The sequence below is a fragment of the Vulpes vulpes genome, chromosome 6 (assembly GCF_048418805.1).
Source record: "Vulpes vulpes isolate BD-2025 chromosome 6, VulVul3, whole genome shotgun sequence".
NCBI lineage: Eukaryota > Metazoa > Chordata > Mammalia > Carnivora > Canidae > Vulpes > Vulpes vulpes.
In genome coordinates this window covers 46,201,685-46,223,547 of record NC_132785.1, presented here as the reverse complement: position 1 = coordinate 46,223,547, position 21,863 = coordinate 46,201,685, and the positions used below count along the sequence as shown (strand labels likewise).

At 36.9% G+C, this 21,863-nt stretch overlaps 1 protein-coding gene across 1 annotated transcript in view; it reads right to left on the bottom strand.

Annotated features, from left to right (window-relative positions):
* The window catches only part of DNAJC3 (DnaJ heat shock protein family (Hsp40) member C3), a 93,276-nt gene that overhangs the window by 51,096 nt on the left and 20,317 nt on the right, over positions 1–21,863 (bottom strand). Inside the window, exons 3-4 of the mRNA XM_072760870.1 lie at positions 13,953–14,077; positions 11,996–12,070 (exon numbers count right to left, since the gene is read on the bottom strand). Coding sequence (XP_072616971.1) covers positions 11,996–12,070; positions 13,953–14,077 — 200 coding nt within the window. The remainder of the gene's footprint in view (positions 1–11,995; positions 12,071–13,952; positions 14,078–21,863) is intronic.

The window sequence follows — 21,863 nt, the reverse complement described above, 5'->3', positions numbered from 1 at the left end:
AAATGGGAACTTGTGGAACATCACACAGTTAATCAGGAGGAAAGTGAGGTAGGTCTTCTACTCATGTGTCATTCTCAATCTCACCTTGTAATCTAGACCAATTTATATATCACTTCTTATAAATATCTCTGCGCTATTAACTTTCCACATATTTAGGGCTTATTTCCTCCAACTAAAGTGTAAATTGCTGAAAAACAGGATAGATGTCTTACTGCCTACACTACATGCCTATTTTTCTTTTTCACTTAATACTGTTACCCATGACCTAGGTTGTATTGTCTCCAATTTTAGATAATCAAATGATTATATAACTTGCCAGAAGTCTTGCTTTGGATGATGGTGATAATGAATATCAATCATGACAGCAAAAAAACTTTTACAAGAGTTTTCTATATTTTATTTTATTTTATTTTATTTAAAGATTTTATTTATTTATTCATGAGAAATAGAGAGAGAGGCAGAGACACAGGCAGAGGGAGAAGCAGGCTCCATGCAGGGAGCCCGATGTGGGACTTGATCCCGGGTCTCCATGATCAGGCCCTGGCCTGAAGGCGGCGCCAAACCACTGAGCCACCCGGGCTGCCCTATTTTAGAGACTTCTAAGCCAAACCAAAAAAAACTAAAGAGAAATCTGTGGCTTAAAGTCATTTCCAGAGTCTATATTCTTAATTGTTCCCTCTTATGTGTAACCGACGTCAAACATGCAATTGCCTACCTGACATCACCGACACATCTTTTTTTTTTTTTTTTAAGATTTATTTATTTATGAGAGACACAGAGAGAGAGGCAGAGACATAGACAGAGGGAGAAGCAGGCTCCATGCAGGGAGCCCGATGTGGGACTCGATCCCGGGTCTCCATGATCAGGCCCTGGCCTGAAGGCGGCGCCAAACCACTGAGCCACCCGGGCTGCCCTATTTTAGAGACTTCTAAGCCAAACCAAAAAAAACTAAAGAGAAATCTGTGGCTTAAAGTCATTTCCAGAGTCTACATTCTTAATTGTTCCCTCTTATGTGTAACCAACGTCAAACATGCAATTGCCTACCTGACATCACCAACACATCTTTTTTTTTTTTTTTAAGATTTATTTATTTATGAGAGACACAGAGAGAGAGGCAGAGACATAGGCAGAGGGAGAAGCAGGCTCCCTATAGGGAGCCTCAAAACTAGAATCCTGGGATCATGACCTGAGCCAAAAGGCAAATGCTCAACCACTGAGCCACCCAGGTGTCCCTCCAACACAACATCTTAACGGCATCTCAATAACAAAGCTAACAAGATTTTCACATCTCATTTCCATCCCACTGCCACCATCACCTTCACCATCCCATCCTGTTCAAACAATAGTTCCTCTTATTATATAGGACAAGCCTAGCATCATGCTAGATTCTTCTTTCCTTTATGCAATTAGGTGTCTGACTCCATTTTACTGGTGGTATCTTTTCCCCTTCTGCCTCACATCTGAGCAGTGATAAAGCATACTTCAATTTCCCTCAAAGTGCGATGAATCTTAAAATTGATGGAGTCTTATCAAATGAGCCCATCAAGGTGACTGCATATGCATAAAATGGTCTAGCACACTTCAGTCCAGTTATTAACATTGTTGGTACCATACACACTAAGTTTAACAGCCATGTAAAGTCTTCAAAAAGCAGGCACCTGGGTGGCTCAGTGATTGAGCATCTGCCTTTGGCTCAGGTCGTGATCCGTGATCCAGGGGTCCTGGGATCAAGTCTCACACTGGGCTCCCTGCAGGGAACCTGCTTCTCTCTCTGCCTATGCCTTTGCCTCTTTCAGTCTCTCATGAATAAATAAATTAAATTTTTAATAAGTAAAATAAAGTCTTCAAAAAGCTGCTGTATGCACAAAGCAATGAATAGAGCAGTGTGATATCTAAGTCTCAAATGACTCTATAAACACAAAGTAAAAATATTGTTAATAAGAAGGTATTATTTAACCAACAGCATTTATTCTTTTAAGAGTACATAAGGCAATAATGTGTTACAACTGATGGCTCCTTACATTTGATGAATCATGTTATATGATCCAGTATTACATGTGATTCAAAGAAAACTAGAGCAACTATATTGAGTCATTCATAGCACAGACTGCTATATTCGTATTAAATTACAACCAAATTTATTTCATGCCTTTAAAAGGTACTATTCCCTTTTCTTCCTAGCCTTTCTCTACGGTGAGGGACAAGACAAGGATGTCCACTCTCACCACTTCTATTAACATAGTACTGGAGTGCTAGCTACAGCAGACAACAAAAAGAAATAAGAGGCATTCAAATTGGTAAGGAAGAAGTAAAGCATTCACTATTTGCAGATGACATGATACTATACACAGAAAACCCAAAAGACCCCACCAAAAGACTGCTAGAACTGATCAACAAATTCAGTGAAGTCACAGGATACAAAATCAATCTACAGAAATCTATTGCATTTCTATACATCAGTGATGAAAGAGCAGGAAGAAACATTAAGGAAGCTATCCTAAAATTAACAAACCAGGAAACCATAAATGTTGGAGAGGATGTGGAGAAAGGGGAACCCTCCTGCACTGTTGGTGGGAATGTGAACTGGTGCAGCCACTCTGGAAAACTGTGTGGAGGTTCCTCAAAGAGTTAAAAATAGACCTGCCCTACGACCCAGCAATTGCACTGCTGAGGATTTACCCCAAAGATACAGATGCAATGGAACGCCGGGACACCTGCACCCCGATGTTTATAGCAGCAATGGCCACAATAGCCAAACTGTGGAAGGAGCCTTGTGTCCATCGACAGATGAATGGATAAAGAAGATGTGGTTTATGTATACAATGGAATATTACTCAGCCATTAGAAACGACAAATACCCACCATTTGCTTCGACGTGGATGGAACTGGAGGGTATTATGCTGAGTGAAGTAAGTCAATCGGAGAAGGACAAACATTATATGGTCTCATTCATTTGGGGAATATAAAAAATAGTGAAAGGGAATAAAGGGGAAAGGAGAAAAAATGAGTGGGAAATATCAAGGAGACAGAACATGAAAGACTCCTAACTCTGGGAAACGAACTAGGGGTGGTGGAAGAGGAGGTGGGCAGGGGTGGGGGTGACTGGGTAACGGGCACTGAGGTGGGCACTTGACAGGATGAGCACTGGGTGTTATTCTATATGTTGGTAAATTGAACACCAATAAAAAATAAATTTATAAAAAAATAATAAAAAAGGAAGCTATCCTAAAAAGCTATCCTATCCTAAAATAATAATCAATTTTTTAAAAGAAAGCTATCCTATATACAGTTGCACCCAAAATAATAAGATACCCAGGAATAAACCTAACCAAAGAAGAAGACCTGTACTCTAAAAAGTATAAAACACTGATGAAAGAAATTGAAGACAACACAAAGAAATGGAAAGACATATTCCATGTTCACAAGTTAGAAGAAGAAATACTGTTAAGATGTCTATACTACCCAAAGCAATCTACACCTTTAATGCAATCCCTCTCAAAAATGCCAACAGCATCTTTCACAGAGCTAGAACAAACTATCCTAACATCTGTATGGAACCACAGAAGACCATAAAAGGCCAAAGCAGTCTTGAAAAAGAAAAACAAAGTTGGAGGCAACAAAATGTAAGACTTCAACTCATATTACAAAGCTGTAGTCATCAAATCAGGATGGTGATGGCACAAAAACAGACACATAGATCAAGGGAACAGAATACAAAATCCAGAAATACACCCACATTCATATGGTCAATTAATCTTTGACAATTAACCTTTGACAAAGCAGGAGATCTAATTGGGAAAAAGAGAGTCTCTTCATCAAATGGTGCTGGGAAAACCTGGACAGCCACATGCGAAAGAACAAAACTGGACCACGTTCTTACACCATACACAAAAACAAATTCAAAGTGGATAAAAGACCTAAATGTGAGACCTAAAACCATAAAAGTCCTTGAAGAGAGCACAGGCAGTAATTTCTCTGACATTGGCCATAGCAACTTTTCTCTAGATAAGTCTCCTGAGGCAAGGGAAACAAAAGCAAACATAAACTACTGGAACTACATCAAAATAAAAAGCTTCTGCATTTGTGGTGATGAACACAGGGTAATGTACAGAAGTGGTGAATTACTATACTATACACTTGAAACTAAGCACTGTATGTTAACTAATTGAAATTAAAATAAACTTTAGGGGCATCTGCATGGTTCAGTCAGTTAAGCATCCAACTCTTGATTTCGGCTCAGGTCATGATCTCAGGATTGTGAGATCAAGCCCTGAATGTCCAGCACAAAGTCTGCTTAAGATTCTCTGTCTCTGCCCCTCCCTCCCCACCAACTCTCTCTAAAAAGGAAGAGAAAAGAAAAGAAAAAAGAAAAAGAGAGTTCTATTTTCTCTACCCATCCTTCTCCCCTAAATAATTTCTCTTTGGACTCCTATCTTAGGGAATAGCATGGACCTGTAACCAATTTGAACAATCCAGAAACCTGGGCATCATACCTAATTCTTCCTTCTTCCTTACCCCATTCATTGCATCTCTCTGGAGCCAATCTCCTAAATGTCTACCTACTTCTCTCAAACCCCACTTACTCTAGCCTCATCTTTGGCCTCCATAAAGTCATACTTGGATTACTTACTGCAACACCTTTGTTATCAGACTGATTGCTTCCACTCACGTCTTCTTCTAATTCATCCTTCAGAGTAGCCTGGATTTTATAGAAGTAAAACCCTCCAAGCTATTTACAAAAAAACAAAAACAAAAACAAAAAACCCCAAAAACTCAGCTCCTGGTACTACATATGTCCTCTCTGCAATTAGATTGCTGCTTCCCTGTCCAGTTTTCATAACTCCTGCTCCCATCGTAATAGAGGTATCATTTTCCTAACTGACAAGGATGCTCACCTTCTGCTAGGATGGCCCTCCCAGCCACCTTGCTAACACAGATTCTTTCATCCTCTTAACATTCAAATTTCCAGTACATTCCCTCCTTTAAGAAAGCCCTTCTTGACTCCAGACCCCCAAATCTCAGTTAAGGTAGGTGACCATTCTGTCCATTCCCACAGGGCTCAATCATAACACTCGTCATTATGGTATATTTGCCTGATCATTTCTTACCCTAGAATAATCTTTCCAAAGGCAGAGACCAGTTTTCTTCATCAGCAACTCTCTAACTCCTACCACCCTGCCTTGCAAATAATATGCACTGAGTAGTAACTGAACTAACAAGTGACCACATGCGCTGATTACAGCAGGAGTCAGTGATAGCTCAAAGACAAACTAAATCATGGAAGAGACTGTTTAGGAATAGGATAGCTGGTATGGACCTAAGGTGATGCTTATTTACAGAAGACCCTCCAGCAGCAGAGTAACCTGTACCCATGACAAAGAATGAGATTCTTACTGTAGCTCAAAAAGAGATTAAGTATATCCAAACTTCTGTTCCATCATGTAAAATGTAACTGAATACACCTACCTGGTTGTGTATTGCACTTTATTAGTAAGATTAAATCTTTACTATACCTAATAGGCTGATAAATGCTCTTAAATACCACAAAAAGCCCATTTAACTAAAAACATATAAACAAGTTATTATATATCATCTATATTCACAAATCTCTAAATATTAAAGTATAAGAATTGGTAAAGATAAAATAGTCATAGCACAAAATTTATCTTTTCAAACCAGACCCTGAAATCATCTATTTTACTGTGCCAAACTTTAAAGATAGGATATCACCTACGCAATCTCTATGCTTCACAGTGAGGTAAACAAGGTCCCCAGAAAGTAAGAACTTTTCAAAGTCAATTTATACTTTTCCTCCAAGAGGTACTAATATTATCTGTTTCTTGCATACCTTTCCAGAGAGGCTTTCATCTGTATACTGTATATAAGCAAATACATGTTTTCTCATTTTCTTATGCAAATAGCAACAAATGTTCTGTACCATGTGAAACATATATATGTGTTTGAGTCCTGTGACCAAATCCAATAGGAACAGCCCTTACAGAATGCATACAATTACTAATGATAGCAAAGAGCCAATAGTATAGTGCTTAAGAATACAAGATCTGGAATCTTAAAACCAAATGCTTACTATAAGTGTAAATTCGGACAAGTCACCAAATTTCTATAAACCTCCATTTCCTCAGCTGGAAAATGAGACTACCAGTATACCACACTCCAAAGGTGGAACAGTGATTAAGTGAAACAATCCAGATTAACCCCTTAGTGATATGCCCCATACAGTCTGAGCGCTATGCAAACACCCGGTTAAAGTACAAAGGCAGATCTAAAACCCAAGATTTCCTGCCTCTTGTTCTAAAACTTTTCTTTCTTCAAAATTTGTTTTATACAACTTTAAAGCGGAGATTTTGAAATATTTGCCACTTATACCAATTTGACACACATAAAAGTTTTCTGTAATTAAAAATAACATTTACACACAATTTTTATTTTGCTTTTTAATTGACATTATTTTTGTACATCTAGGTCTATTAAATCAATAGCATAAATAATTCTTGTTAACATTATTCTGTCATACTGACACAATATTCTCTAAGTTTCCAAAACAGAGTTCTAATAAGTATCTTTGAGCAAAATGTTTTTTTTCCATAATACTTATTGCCATATTTTTCTGCAAAAGTTTATATTTGCCATATCAAAAGTATTATATGACTAGAAACATCTCCTTAAAGTCCCATCAATATTAGGCTCTGTGTTATTTATTTTTGCTACACACAACAGCTAGTGATCCTGTGAATAGTTCTAATGTTTATCTCTTCATTTACAAACACTGGACACTATAGACACTGGGTTCTCATCTCTTGTGTTGTCCATCTGATAATATTCTTTTATTATTTGCCCAGTAGAATCTAGATTTCCAAATGCTTAAAATTTAATCAATTTCATATATGTTAACTGATAAAGTTCTTCCCAATATTCTTATTTTGACCCTCTAACACCAATATCTCTAGGACCTTATAATTACTGTTCAGACAAAAGACATGCATGTGATATTTTCCTTTTTCTATTTTTTTTAAAGATTTTATTTATTTATTTGACAGACACAGAGAATGAGAGAGTGAGCACAAGCAGGGAAAGGAGCAGGCAGAGGGAGGGGGAGAAGCAGGTTCCCTGCTCCATGGGGCTTGATCCCAGGACCCTGGGATCATGACTTGAACCAAAGGAGACACTTAACCAATTAAGCCACTCAGGTACCCCAACACGTAAGATTTTCTTATTATTAATCTGAATCTTAAATCCAGGTATTTCTAGGTTACCTCAAGTTACTGCAAATAAAACACAAAATAATTGTAAACTACATAAATTCTGTACTTGTATTTTTCTCTAAACCAAAACCAATCTAATTATAATTATTCTCACACACAACAAAATTTTTGTTACATGTTAAACATGGCTTCTTTAGTGGTAAGATTTAACTTGGCCTCCCAACCATATGCATTAATATTTATCTTACAGAATTAAATACATGAGTACTTTTCTGAAGAAAAAAATAACAAAAAGATTATTCAGTGTGAAAAATGAAATTAAAAACACAGTATGACTTAAGATAACTCTAAAAAAATAGATATGTACATTTAACAAAATATGTACAGGATCTGTATATTGCAAGTTACAAAACACTGATTAAAGATATCAAAGACTTTTTTTATTTTTTTTAATTTTTATTTATTTATGATAGTCACACACAGAGAGAGAGAGAGAGAGAGAGAGAGAGAGAGAGAGGCAGAGACATAGGCAGAGGGAGAAGCAGGCTCCATGCACCGGGAGCCCAACGTGGGATTCGATCCCAGGTCTCCAGGATCGCGCCCTGGGCCAAAGGCAGGCGCCAAACTGCTGTGCCACCCAGGGATCCCCATTTTTTTTTTAAATCAAAGACTTAAACAAATGGGGAGGCATCCTGTGTTCATGGATCAGAAGACTCAGCATAATAGAGATTTCACGTCTCCCCAAACTGACCTTTATCGCAATTCCTTTCCTACCAAAATATCAGCAAGACTTTGTGTAGACATAGACAAGTTTATTTTAAATTTATATGAAAAAAATAAAAAATAAAAACAATAAAAAAAATAAATTTATATGAAAAGGCACAGGCCAGGGAATCCCTGGGTGGCTCAGCAGTTTGCCGCCTATCTTCGGCCCAGGGTGTGGTCCTGGAGTCCCAGGATCAAGTCCCGCATCAGGCTCCCTGCATGGAGCTTGCTTCTCCCTCTGCCTGTGTCTCTGCCTTTCTCTCTCTCTCTCTCTCTATCATGAATAAATAAAATCTTAAAAAAAAGAAAAAAGGCACAGGCCAGAGAACATCTAAAACAATACTGACAGAGAAGAATAAAGTGCAGAGCAATCACTCCACTCCCCGTTAAGACTTTTTACAAGGGCACCTGGCTGGCTCAGTAGGTTAAGCATCTGCGTTGGCTCAGGTCATCATCCCAGGGTCAACCTCGCATCAGGCTCCCTGCTCAGCAAGGGAGCCTGCTTCTCCCTCTCCCCCCTGCTCATTCTCTCTCTCACTCTCTCTCTCTCAAATAAAATCTTTTTTAAAAAAAGACTTTTTACAGAGCTAAGAAATCAAGAGAATATAGCAATGGCAGAGGAATAAACATATAGATCAATGGAACAGATTAGAGAACCCAGAAATATAACTACCCAAGTACAGCCAACTGTCCTATTTTTAAAGGTGCAAAAGCAGTTCAGTGAAGGAGGGAAAGCCTTTCAAAACACAGTTGGAACAATGGTATATCCAAAGACAAAACAAATCAACCTCAACCAAAACTTCATACATTACATGAATATTAACTCAAAATAGATCACAGTCTTAAATGTAAAACATAAAATCATAAAAGTTTTTAAAAATAAGACAGGAGAAAAATCTTTGAAACCTATGGCTTGATACTAGTTCTTAGAATGACACCAAAAACACAATACACAGGAGAAAACTGAAAACCAATAAATTGGCTATCACCAAAAGTAAAAATGTTTGCTTTCTGACACACCCTGTGAAGGGGAAAACAAGGCATGGACTGAGCAAGCACATTTTCAGACCACACATGTGGTAAAGCATTTAAAATACAAAAATAAGTCCCAAAACACAATAGTAAAAAAAGCAAACAATCCAATTAGAACATCGGCAAAAGACACGAACCGCCTTTACACCAAAAAGGATGACAAATAAGTACAAAAAAAGATCAATAAACATTAGGGAAATGCAAATTAAAAATCAATGAGCCATCACTATACACTTCTCAGAATGGCTAAAATAAAAAATAGTGACCAAACTATGCACTGGCAGGGATGCAGAGGAACATAAAATGGCACACTCTGAAAAGCAATTTGGTGGTTCCTTATAAAACTAAACAGGCAATTATGATACAACCCAGAAAATTGTATTTCTAGGCATTTGTCCCAGGAAAATGAAAACTCTTGTTCACACTAAAACCTATACAAGAATGTTTGTAGCAGTTTTATTCAAAATAGTGAAAAAGGGGAAGTTTTGAAATGCCAAAATTTTAAAAATGAATTACAAACTAGCGGTTGCCCAAAGTTATAGATGAGCTGCGGGAACAGTATGTAGGGAAGTAGGTGTGGTTGTAAAGGAGCAGCAGGAGGGATCCTTGTGACAACAGAAGCACTCAGTATGTTAACTGTGGCATAAAGAAAAAAGGTATCAAATTAAACACACACAAAGAAGTAAACACTAAAACTGAGGAAATCTGAGTAGACAGGTAGATCATATCAATGTCAATTCCCTGGTTGTAATATTGTACTACAGGTTTCTAAGACCACTGGGAGAAAGTGGGTGTCGGGTAAAGGGTACACAGGATCTCTCTGCTTCATAATTATCTCAATAAAAATTTCAACTAAAAGTAAAAAATCATTCAGTACAGATGCACATTCTCATGGAAGAATCCTGTAACACTAATAAGAGCAGTTTTAAGAAAGCACTAGTGGAAGTAGGACTATCAGAAAACAATCTAAAAGTGGAAAGTCTCCCTTCATGTTTCTGAGGTTTTAATATTGATCACAGAAAAGATATTAACTGAAAAGAAAAGAAAAGAAAAGAAAAGAAAAGAAAAGAAAAGAAAAGAAAAGAAAAGAAAGAAAAGAAAAGAAAAGAAAAGAAAAGAAAAGAAAAGAAAAGAAAAGAAAAGAAAAGAAAAGAAAAGACATTAACTCAAGACATACCCAAAGTTCCAAGAACTCACTTTTCCAAAAGAACACATCCATTGCCCAATAAGGATTAATTTTTGCTAAAGCTTTATTCTAAATTGTGTTATTTCTAAAAGACTATTCTAATGTTGTGATTGGAAAAAAAAATTGTAATAGATTTAACCATCTGTTAAAAAGAAGGAAATCCATTATTGTGTTTTATCATTCATCCATCCATCCAACAAATTTCTCACAATACTTTCTATATACAAGAACTGGGCTGAGGAAAGGTGACTCCAACACCATGACCTCCCCATCACCTGTCCTTCAGCCTGCTCTCAAGATCTTACCTAGTAGGGAAAATCAGATAAACATAAATGGACATCCAGTTTTACCGAGACCATGACACAGCTACTGATTAGATTTTAATACAATTAAGTCTAACATTTTTTGGATTTCTCTGCATATGACTGAGCATTGTGACAGAGGTTATGAAAATATTAGAAATTTCAGTTTTATTTTCACAGTGGTTACCATCTAGTAACTAAGCATTTTTAAAAACTACAAAAATGCAAATAATGAACAATGAAGTTTAGACAGTTGACCCTTGACACAGGATTAGAGATCTGACGCCACCCACCCCATGCAGTTGAAATCCGCACATAACTTGACTTCCCAAAACTGCTAGTAACCTACTGTTGACCAGAAGCCTTATCAATAACAAGCAATTAACACATATTTTGTATATGCATTACATACTGTATTCTTACAATAAAGGTAGAGAAAAAAATTTATTAAGAAAATCATAAAGAAGAGAAAATACACTTAATAGTACTTACACATCCCATGTATAAGTGGACCCATGCAGTTCAAACCTATATTGCTCAAAGGTCAACCCTATACATGCTTTTTTCTAGACCACCCCAGAAACAAATACAGATAGAACAAAAATGCAGGGATCCCTGGCTCAGCGGTTCAGCGCCTGCCTTTGGCCCAGGGAGTGATCCTGGAGTCCCAGGATCAAGTCCCGTGTCAGACTCCCAGCATGGAGCCTGCTTCTCCCTCTGCCTGTGTCTCTGCCTCTTTCTCTCTCTCTCTCTCTCATGAATAAATAAATAAAATCTTAAAAAAAAAAAAAAAAAGGAACAAAAATGCAGATCTTAAAAACAAGCTTCATGAGGGCAAAAAGACATTGGCTGTCTCTCCAAATCATTTTTCAGTTACATGTAATCTGTACCACCCCCCAACATATCCAAAACACTTTACAATTTGTAGCCATATGGGTAATTACAAAATTTCCCTTTTATTATTCCTTTCAAATCAAATGAAGGGAGTTTTAGAATAGTTAAGCTGACATCTCTGGATTCTCTTGGAAAACAAAGCAGAACATTTGAGCTATATAAACTGAATTAAAATTATATATTCTTGGGACACCTGAGTGGCTCAGCAGTTGAGTGTCTTTGGCTCAGGGCGTGATCCCAGAGTCCCAAGATTTAGTCCCACGTCGGGCTCTCCAAAGGAAACCTGCTTCTCCCCCTCCCTGTGTCTCTGTCTCTCCGTGTTTCTCATGAATAAATAAATAAAATCTTTTTAAAAAATTATATATTCTTTCTCAAAACTTTACCTTCCAACTATTAAAGTGATTCTTTCATGTCAGCCACTATGTATTAATTCAGAAACTGTGATTTTATATACACAAATCAAAAGATTTTCCCTTTTAGCTATAAGGTTATTACTAAATGTCTTACTATTAAAAAAAAGTCCAATATGTTCACTCATCTTCATAATGATGTTCAACATCTTCTTCATAAAGTCAAATACAAACTAAACTTACCACTTTTTTAAAATCATCTTCTGCTTCATCAAGTTTTCCTTGTTTGAGTAATAAGTGACCTCTCTGTAATCTTGCCTAGGGAAAAAAAAAAGGTGTTCTGAGTACCATGCATTTCCAAATTTTCTTTAAACACAAAAAACAAAACCAAATATGCTAATGAAGCATTAATGAAATATTTATTTTTCCAATGCCCATTTGACTTGGCACTTTGAGAACAATTCCTGGAAAAAATGAATGTGTGTAATTTTTATTATTAACTTTTACATAACCATACTTCCTTAAAAATAGTTTTTGTGCTATACCCCCCAAAATTCAAAATATGTGTCGACACAAAATCTTGTACATGAAAGTTCATACCAATAGCTATAAAGTGGCAACAACCCAAACTCCCATCAACTAAAAAATCAACAGGCAAATGTGATATATCCATTCAGTAGAATATTATCCAACCATAAAAAGAAATGAAGTGCTGATGCAAGTTACAACATGGATAGACTTGAAAATATGCAAAGTGAAAGAAGTCAGACACAAAAGGCCACATACTGTATTTCGTTTATATACAATGTCCAAATAAGCAAATCCATATAGACAGAAAGATAAATGGTTACCAGAGGCCAGGGCATAAATGGGGAGGGATGGCTAATAGGTACTAGATTTCCTTTGGAGGCAACAAAAATGTTCTGGCACTAGACAATGGTGATGCTTGCAGAACCTTGTGAATATACTAAACACCACTGAATTATACAATTTAAAAAAGGATGAATTTGATGTTATATCTCAATTTAATTTTTTTTTGCCATTGTAATAATTTTTTGTCACCACAAAAAAAAAAGTTATATAATTTGGGACTTTACCAATCAAAATTCTAGGAATAATTATGTTTTTATTAATTCTCAGTAGAAATATTCACTCTACTATAACCAAAGAACAACACTTCTTCCTTTCCACATGCATCATTTCCCCCACTCTGATATTCCTCTTATGTGCATAATCCCATCTCTTCCAAGAATACCAACTTTCTGATGACCAATGTGACCATAAGACAGAAACCACATTGACAGTCCGTTAAAACTTATATATTACTTTTACAATACATAAAAAAGGCCCTAATCCTCTGTTAAGTGCATCAATACACACAAAAAGCAAGATGAAAGCCACTTAAACTACCTAATAGCTATTATAATACTAGGAAAATAAACTACTTACCCTTTGTGAAAGGTTGTGCTTAGCCAGATAAAGAGATTAAAGAAAAAAATATGACATTTGGGAATTCCATCCTAAAATGAGGGTAATATTTCAAACCAAACATTCACCCCTACCTAATCAGTTATCTCAAGTTCTTTTTGGAATACAGTAAGATATAAACAATAAATGAGTTACCAAACTAATTTTGAAACCATCTAACTTATTCTATTATTTTAAGCCATTACATTGGCCTGCCGATCATGAGGACATCCCATTAGACTGTAAATTCCTCCATTTCTGAGGCTTGTGTGTTGGTTGCAGGGAAGGATCAGTCTAATTCCTGACTGTGTCCTCTCCACAAACCATTGCTTACCTAACCTATCTCCTTTTCTTTATTCTTTCTGCTAACAGCCTTAATTAGAACTGTTGTCAGTCACTTGACAGTCTTTTAATTCAACAGCTTCATGATCAACTGGTTACTCAGACTCACATCCTATCCTACAATCCACCCTCCAGAAGTCTTTCTAAACCACAAAGCTAACACCATTGCCAAGCTTCTAAAAATCAGCAGCTATTCCCACTGTTCGTCTTGCACAAAGACCCTTGATTCCAAGGACTTTGGATTTTTTCTTGTTGCCCAGGCCACTACACCACAGCAGTTTTCTACATCCTCCAGCTACGCCTAGCAGACCAATCCTCACCTTAAAAAAGCGAAATTACCTCTTCCAAATTCCCATATATTCTCCTTTAAAGAAAGTTCAGACCCACTTACTGCAGTGAAATCCATCTTCAATTCAATCACTTTAGTTAAATCAGGAAGTGCTGCTTTTGATTTGCCCATAGCTAAAAAGACAGTAGCTCTCCGATAGTAAGCAATATAGTTATCTGGGTCACCATCTGAAAATTAAAATAATAAATATTAGCTCTTGGTAATGTATTCAAAAACCCAAAATCTGAACCGTACGAGAGTTTGCAATTCTCTTAAAACAAGAGGCACCTACGATGCTCAGTGGGTTAAGTACCCGACTTGGTTTCAGCTCAGTTCATGATCTCAGGGTTATGAGATTGAGCTCCATGTTGGGCTCTGCACTCAGCAGAGTCCTTGAAACTCTCTCCCTTCTCCCTCTCTCTCCTTCTGCCCCTCCCCCTGCTTGCTCTTTCTCATGCATGTGCAAGCTCTCTAAATAAATAAATAAATAAATAATTCCTCATCAATAAAGAGTTGTGTTGACTAGCAAGATCACTGCAAATAAAACCAGAACAGGATTGACAAACTAAAGTCTCTGAGCCAAATCAACCCACAGGCTTCAAGTCAAGAATATCTTATATTTTTAAAGAGCTATCAAAAAATAAAAATGAAAATATATGTACGAAGAGACTATATGGCTGCAAAGCTTAAATATTCATTATCTGGCTCTTTCAAGAAAAAGTTTGCCAACCTCTGGGTTAAGATATTAACTATATTCAACTCACAACTTTTATAAGTATGCAACTCAATCTTTGTCTTCACGGAAATTTCCTTAAGTAAAATACTGAAAATGTGACTATGCCTTATTTATAGGATTTTAGAAAATCATTATAGACTTCTAATTAAACCGGTATATTAAATGCGCAATCTCTGCTCCCTCACAAAGTCCAACTAAAATGGCAATGAAAAAATAAAGGTACAATCTTAGGACAAAGGAGGAGAATGGAAATGAGAGCAAGACTATTTAAGTTAACAATATCTGAAAGAAGGAAAATGGATGCGTTAGGTTCTGAGCTAATTCTACTCTAAAATTAGAAGTAAACGTCATGCTTCAGTCCTTCTAGAAAGCAATTTTGAAATATATATGTTCTTGATCAAATACAGCCATGTGTCTTAAACAAATAAATATTTATTTATGCACACAGATGTTCCAACATTATAAGATTTACAACTAAAACTCCCTGGCGGGGGGGGGGGGGGGAACACGGGACACGGGTGGCTCAGTTGGTTAGGTGTCTGCTTTCGGTTCACCTCAAGATCTCAGGGTTCTGGGATGGAGCCCTGCATCTGGCTCCCTGCCCAGCAGAGGTGTCTACTGCTCCCTCTCTCCACTCATGCTCTCTCCATCTCTCATTCATTCATTCAATCATAAATAAATAAATAATAAAATTCTCTGAAAGTTCTTTCCCTAAAGATCTTATCATTTGAAAAACAAGATAAATGGAAATTGTATGGCAGATAGTATATAATCATTCAAAATCATGGTTTCGAGCAGTCATTAATGGCATTAAACTACCTGAAGTACTTCTGGGCAAAGGTGGAGCAGGAGGAGAAAGTAGGCTCTAAAACCATTTATGAAAGAAAATATACAAATGACCAAAAGCATACAAAAAGATGCTTACCATCATTAACGATTCATTAGGGAAATGCAAATCAAAACCACACTGAGATACCACTTCACATCCATTAGAATGGCTATTATGAAAAGAAACGAAGAAAGAAAGAGGAAGGAGGGAAATGAGAAAGAAAAATGGGGAACATTGCTTAATAGGTGCAGAGTTTCAGTTTGGGATGATGAAAAAACTCTGGAGATGGATGATCGTACAGGTTATGCAACAATGTGAATGCACTTAATGTCACTAACTTCATACACTTACAAATGGTCAAAATGGTAAATTTTGTAATATGCATTCTATTGTACTACATATTTTATTGTAGTTAAATTTTTAAAAAACGAAGAGAACTGGGAATTTTAACACAAAAATAAACTTAATTTTTCTCAAATCTAAAACAAAAACCAAAAACAATCCATATATCCCAGCTAAGCATCACTGAAATTTCTTTCCTGGCCCATGTGGCTTAGAAGATAAGGGAAAAAGAACATGGTCAGCAGCCTGTATATATTTCCTACAAAAAACTGTAATTAGCCTGAAGAAAAAGTAAACAGAGTAACTATATTTAGAGCACACATGATATAGAATATTTTTAGGTTCAGTTCATATTCAATTTAGAATATGCAATAAATTAAATATGTGGATCTGATCAGCATAGTTGGCTGTAAGAATGATTTGATACCTGAGGATTTCTGATGCTTAAGTGACCTCCTCTGAAAGTAAAAGGAAATTTACCACAGGTCAACAGAAGTCATCTGGGCAGACAGATGGGGTTTTGTTTACACTGTATATACATATCCCAAAATGTGTCACAATGAACAGGGAGTATTTCTACATTCATTAATCAGAGGGAAAAAAAAAACCTCATGTTTTCCATGACTTATTTACACTAAGCAAAAAATAAATACTAGATATAACACAATTTAAGGCCTGGAGTATACATCACACACTATCATCTTCATATGTCCAAATCCTATTCGATCTCAGAGGCACAGCTCAAATGACTTATTTGATTATACATGTGAAAATATACCTTCCATTCCCTCCATTTCCATAGCATTCTGTAAGATAGTATGCCTCTTACTGTGCCCATAACACTTACCACTCCCTCTGATATTATTATATACCACGTCAGTCTAGAGAAATAAATTCGAGTGAATTCACTTTTGTGTCACTGTATCACCCGGCCCACAGGTACTCAAATAAAAGGAAATGGAAACAAATTGCTGATCACCACAATAAATACCAACACTGAGACATGCCTAGGATAAGCAAGGGACTAAAAGAAGTCAGAAGAGACACAGCTTCTTTGGTCTTTCTTATTTCCACAGGACACTGTAATATTTCACAGGTCCCTGGAGCTAGCCAGCTTTTCCCACAGGGTCTCCTCACCCCCACCCTACTCGTCCCTTGCTTCTGGCCCTGATTCCTGGGTCCTTCTCATTGAGAAAGTGCAACAGACCCTTTGAATTGGCTTCTATTTTGTTTGCTCTCCCTAGTGCCATCCTGTTGTGGATAAGAAGGAAGCATGCCAGCATAAGCCCAGCCACTGACCAAGGAAAACATTTCCCAGCTTCCAGATGAATATGGCTCCCTTCCCGTGGGTCTTAACTTCCAGAGCCAGGTCTCTAATCTTGGGGAGTAAATGTTTTGTTGCCTCACTCTGTTCAGTCCAGAAGAGGTTTTTGTCAGAGGGGACCAGAGAGAGAGAGAGGGCTGAGGTCTCTGCTATACTGCCTGTCCTCTGGTCCCAGCAGTCCTCCCGAGTTGGCACAGAAGCTCTGGCAGACACTGCCATCTCTTGCTTTTGGAAGACGAGCTGCTCATAGATTGTGACATCATTGGTCTGGGAAAGTTTTCCATTTGGAGTACTTTCCATCCAGGTGGCAAAGCAAACATCTGGTCACACAGTTCCCTTTTTCCCTGCTAGCCACTCCACTCAGGGATTCCAGAGAATAGACATAGCTCTTATAGAGATGTGCCTCACCAGGATATCCAGATCATTCTCTCATATGATTGGCAATGGCATTTGCAAACACAGATGTTGCTTATTTTGAACTCTGTATCTAGTTCTTTCAAGAAAAGAAGAATGCTCAGTGATGATGTTGGGTGTTTTATCAAAAAGGCACCTTCACTAAAAATTGCATTGGACTTCTATTTAGGAAAAAAACTGATCATTACAGTCTACATAGAAAAACCTCCAAAGAGGGTTATATATGATATAGCTTTTGTATTAAGTATTTGATTATGCATATATTTAAAAATATCTATATAAAATAATTCCAGAGGGGTGCCTAGGTGGCTCAGTCAATTAAGCATCTGCCTTTGGCTCAGGTCACGATCCCAAGTTCCTGGGATTGAGCCCCACATCAAGGTCCCTGCTCGGTGGGAAGTCTGTTTCTCTCTCTCTCCCTTTGCTGCTCCCCGTTTGTGCTTGCTCATTCTCTGTCAAATAAATAAAATCTTTAAAAAATAATAATTCTGGAGCACTCACTTTCATTTGCTTTATTCTCCAGTTTTTAGGTATTTCTTGAGACATGAAATGGGATTAGAACCCCAATTTGTAACAAAACCTACAAAAACAAGGAATCAAATGATAATGGCTCAATGTGTGAATCAAGAATCCATGTTCTAAAAGAAAAAAAAAGAAGAACCAATGTTCTTAGCTGTATAGGGTCACCTGAATGGCAAAAAAAAAAAAAAAAAAAAAAAAAAGGCTTTCCCACATCTTCATCTTTTTTTTTTTTTTAATTTTTTTTTTTTTTTTTTTTTTTTTTTATGATAGTCACAGAGAGAGAGAGAGAGAGAGGCAGAGACACAGGCAGAGGGAGAAGCAGGCTCCATGCACCGGGAGCCCGACGTGGGATTCGATCCCGGGTCTCCAGGATCGCGCCCTGGGCCAAAGGCAGGCGCTAAACCGCTGCGCCACCCAGGGATCCCCTCCCACATCTTCATCTTAAAACACCAACAGTTGCTAGAACTAGTGTCCATTCCTGTATTGTGCATAAAGCAGCTGAATAAAGATTGGTTTAAGTAATTCATGCTTAGTTTCTCATAATACAAAATCTGATAACTTTGAAAATAATCATTTATTATGTTATCCATTCAATATACAATACAGTTCATTATTTAAAATACTTATAAGCCTACAAATAGAAATATTAAATTTCATTTGAAAACAGGTCATTCAAATTGTTGTAATAGTTTATTAGAAATTTGAACATAAGAGTTAGATTTAAGGTCTAATTCTCAAACTACCAAACAACTCAAATATGAGAAAATTAGCCAAAATAAAAAAAAAAAACCCACAACTACTATCTGGAGAAAATACATCAGAAGGCCAATTACAAATGATGTACACAGTGGTGGTGGAAAGCAGAAAAGACCAACACCCTTGCCTAGACACAAAAAATTTTTATTCTCGCTTCCAGCTAACCCAACTCTACCCACTCCTTCATTCAAACTTTTACTGAGTGCCTATCAGAGATTAAAGTAATGGCAAAATAGGATGACACCTAACCTTAAGATGTGGCTGATAAAGTGCATGCACAGAGGAATATCATTCGGCCATCGAAAGAAAAGAAAGAGAAGAGAAGAGAAGAGAAGAGAAGAGAAGAGAAGAGAAGAGAAGAGAAAAGAGAAAAGAGAAGAAAAGAAAAGAAAAGAAAAGAAAAGAAAAGAAAAGAAAAGAAAAGAAAAGAGAAAGGAAAGGAAAGGAAAGGAAAGGAAAGGAAAGGAAAGGAAAGGAAAGGAAAGGAAAGGAAAGGAAAGAGGGCGGGAGGGAGGGAGGGAGGGAGGAAGAAAGGAAGAAAGAAAGAAAAAAGAAAGAAATCTTACCATTTGCAATAACATGAATAAGATGGATGGACGAAGAGGGTATTATACTGAGTGAAATAAGTCAGAAAAAAGGAAAAGACCACATGATTTCACTTATTTTATTTTACTAAAGTTTTTTTATTTTTAAGTAACCTCTACACTTGGGGCTCAAGATCAAGAGTTGCATTCTCCAGTGACCCAGGCAGTCAGGCACCGCTTCATTTATTTTATTTTTAAAGATTTTATTTTTAAGTAACTCTACACCCAACATGGGGCTCGAACATACAACCCCAAGATCAAAAGTCACATGCTCCACCAACTGAGCCAGCAGGCACCCTTCCTATGATTTCACCTATATGTGGAATCTAGAAGTAGCATTAAAAAAAAAAAAAAACCACACAACAAAAATAGACTCTCAAATATAGAGAACTGGTAGTTGCCAGAGGGGTTGAAGTGGAGAGATGGGTAAAATAAAGAGGATTAAGAGGCACAGACTTATTCATTTTATAAATGTCACAGAGACGAAACGTATAGCATAGGAATAGAGTCAACAACATTGTAATAATATTGTATAGTGACAGATGACTACACTTATGGTGAGCAATGGATAATGTATAGAACTGTCAAATCAACATGTACAATGAAACTAATCTAATATTGTATGCTAATTATACTTCAATAAAAATAATAAGATTCTATCTATCCCTAAGAAGTTCACAATCTTCTGAATTAGAATGTGACATCTAGAAAGTCACTAAAGTACCCTTTGTGTCCTTCTGTCTAAATGTGAATAGTAATGCCTGTCCCCATTTCACAAATGAAGTACAAATGTAATGAGAAAGCATCATGATATAGTTAAGTGACAATAAATATAGATAGGCTTTTGTCTTTTGACTTAGCAAAACTGTAAATGTGATACTGGTTTTCTTACCAAATAAATGGAGGAACCTATCATTTCAGAAATGCACACCATTTAATCCACCTCATGAGACATTCGCTCCTGTCAGATATAGCTAAGACATTCTGTTAAGTCTATCAAAATAGTGATTTCAGACCCTAGAATTCATTATCTCCGTAAGATCATGCTGTGGGAATAAGAGGGGATTTTCACACTGCACTGCAGTTTTCTCTAATGGTAAATCTCTAAACAAAACTTGTGTCTGCCTGCACCCCGATATTTATACCAGCAATGTCCACAATAGCCAAACTGTGGAAGGAGCCTCGGTGTCCATCAAAAGATGAATGGATAAAGAAGATGTGGTTTATGTATACAATGGAATATTACTCAGCCATTAGAAATGACAAATACCCACCATTTGCTTCAACGTGGATGGAACTGGAGGGTATTATGCTGAGTGAAGTAAGTCAATCGGAGAAGGACAAACATTATATGTTCTCATTCATTTGGGGAATATAAGTAATAGTGAAAGGGAATATAAGGGAAGGGAGAAGAAATGTGTGGGAAGTATCAGAAAGGGAGACAGAACATAAAGACTCCTAACTCTGGGAAACGAACTAGGGGTGGTGGAAGGGGAGGAGGGCGGGGGGTGGGGGTGAACGGGTGACGGGCACTGAGGGGGGCACGTGACAGGATGAACACTGGGTGTTATTCTGTATGTTGGCAAATTGAACACCAATAAAAAATAAATTTATTATTAAAAAAAAACTTGTGTCTGGTTCATAACACTGAAATAGATGCAACTTTCAGAAGACAAATTAGAAAGTGGTACTCATCACTGTTCTTTAACAGATCAAGAATATTTCCATCAGTTCCAAATCTTAAAACTCCTGCCAAAAAATATTCATATGCCAGATACAAAAAAAGCTTCAAATCAAATCACTGATAGATCTGTACCACAGTGTAGAAATAATTTGTGTTGCTATGGAATTTTAATATATAAACCTTTTATTGTGTTAAAAATGTAATCATAAAACATACCAGGCCCAAGTAATTTTCAAAATGCACCTAATTTTTCAAAAATGAAAATGGAAGGGTGCCACAACCACAAAAAAATGTCAATTACAGTATTATAATAAAAAATGGTCCACTGATAACTTACAAATGCTGCAAGCCAAATTCTATTACAAACTTTAACATCAATTTCTAATCACAGAAGTTAAAGAAATAAAGCACATCACAAAATTGAGAATTTGGGGAGTATAATAAATGAGTAAACATTTAATGAGTCCTTTATATGGTCAGTTTAAAGCAATGTATTAAAACACAAATGACATTTCATCACAGACAAGGCTCCATGGCCTACACCAGGGAAGTGTGTAACTCGTTAACCTACAAGTCAGGAGACCTAAACTAACTCAATGCTGGTGACAGGGTCTCCCTAATTCACTGGGCTATCCGAAGCAGCCAGTGTGGCCACACTAAATTTGATGTTTGGTAAATGAAACAATTGAAACAGAGGATCTAAAGCTCTTTTCTGATAAACACACATCTCATAAGAGATTCAACAGGCCAATAACACCACCATCCCCATCACCACCTCCTGTA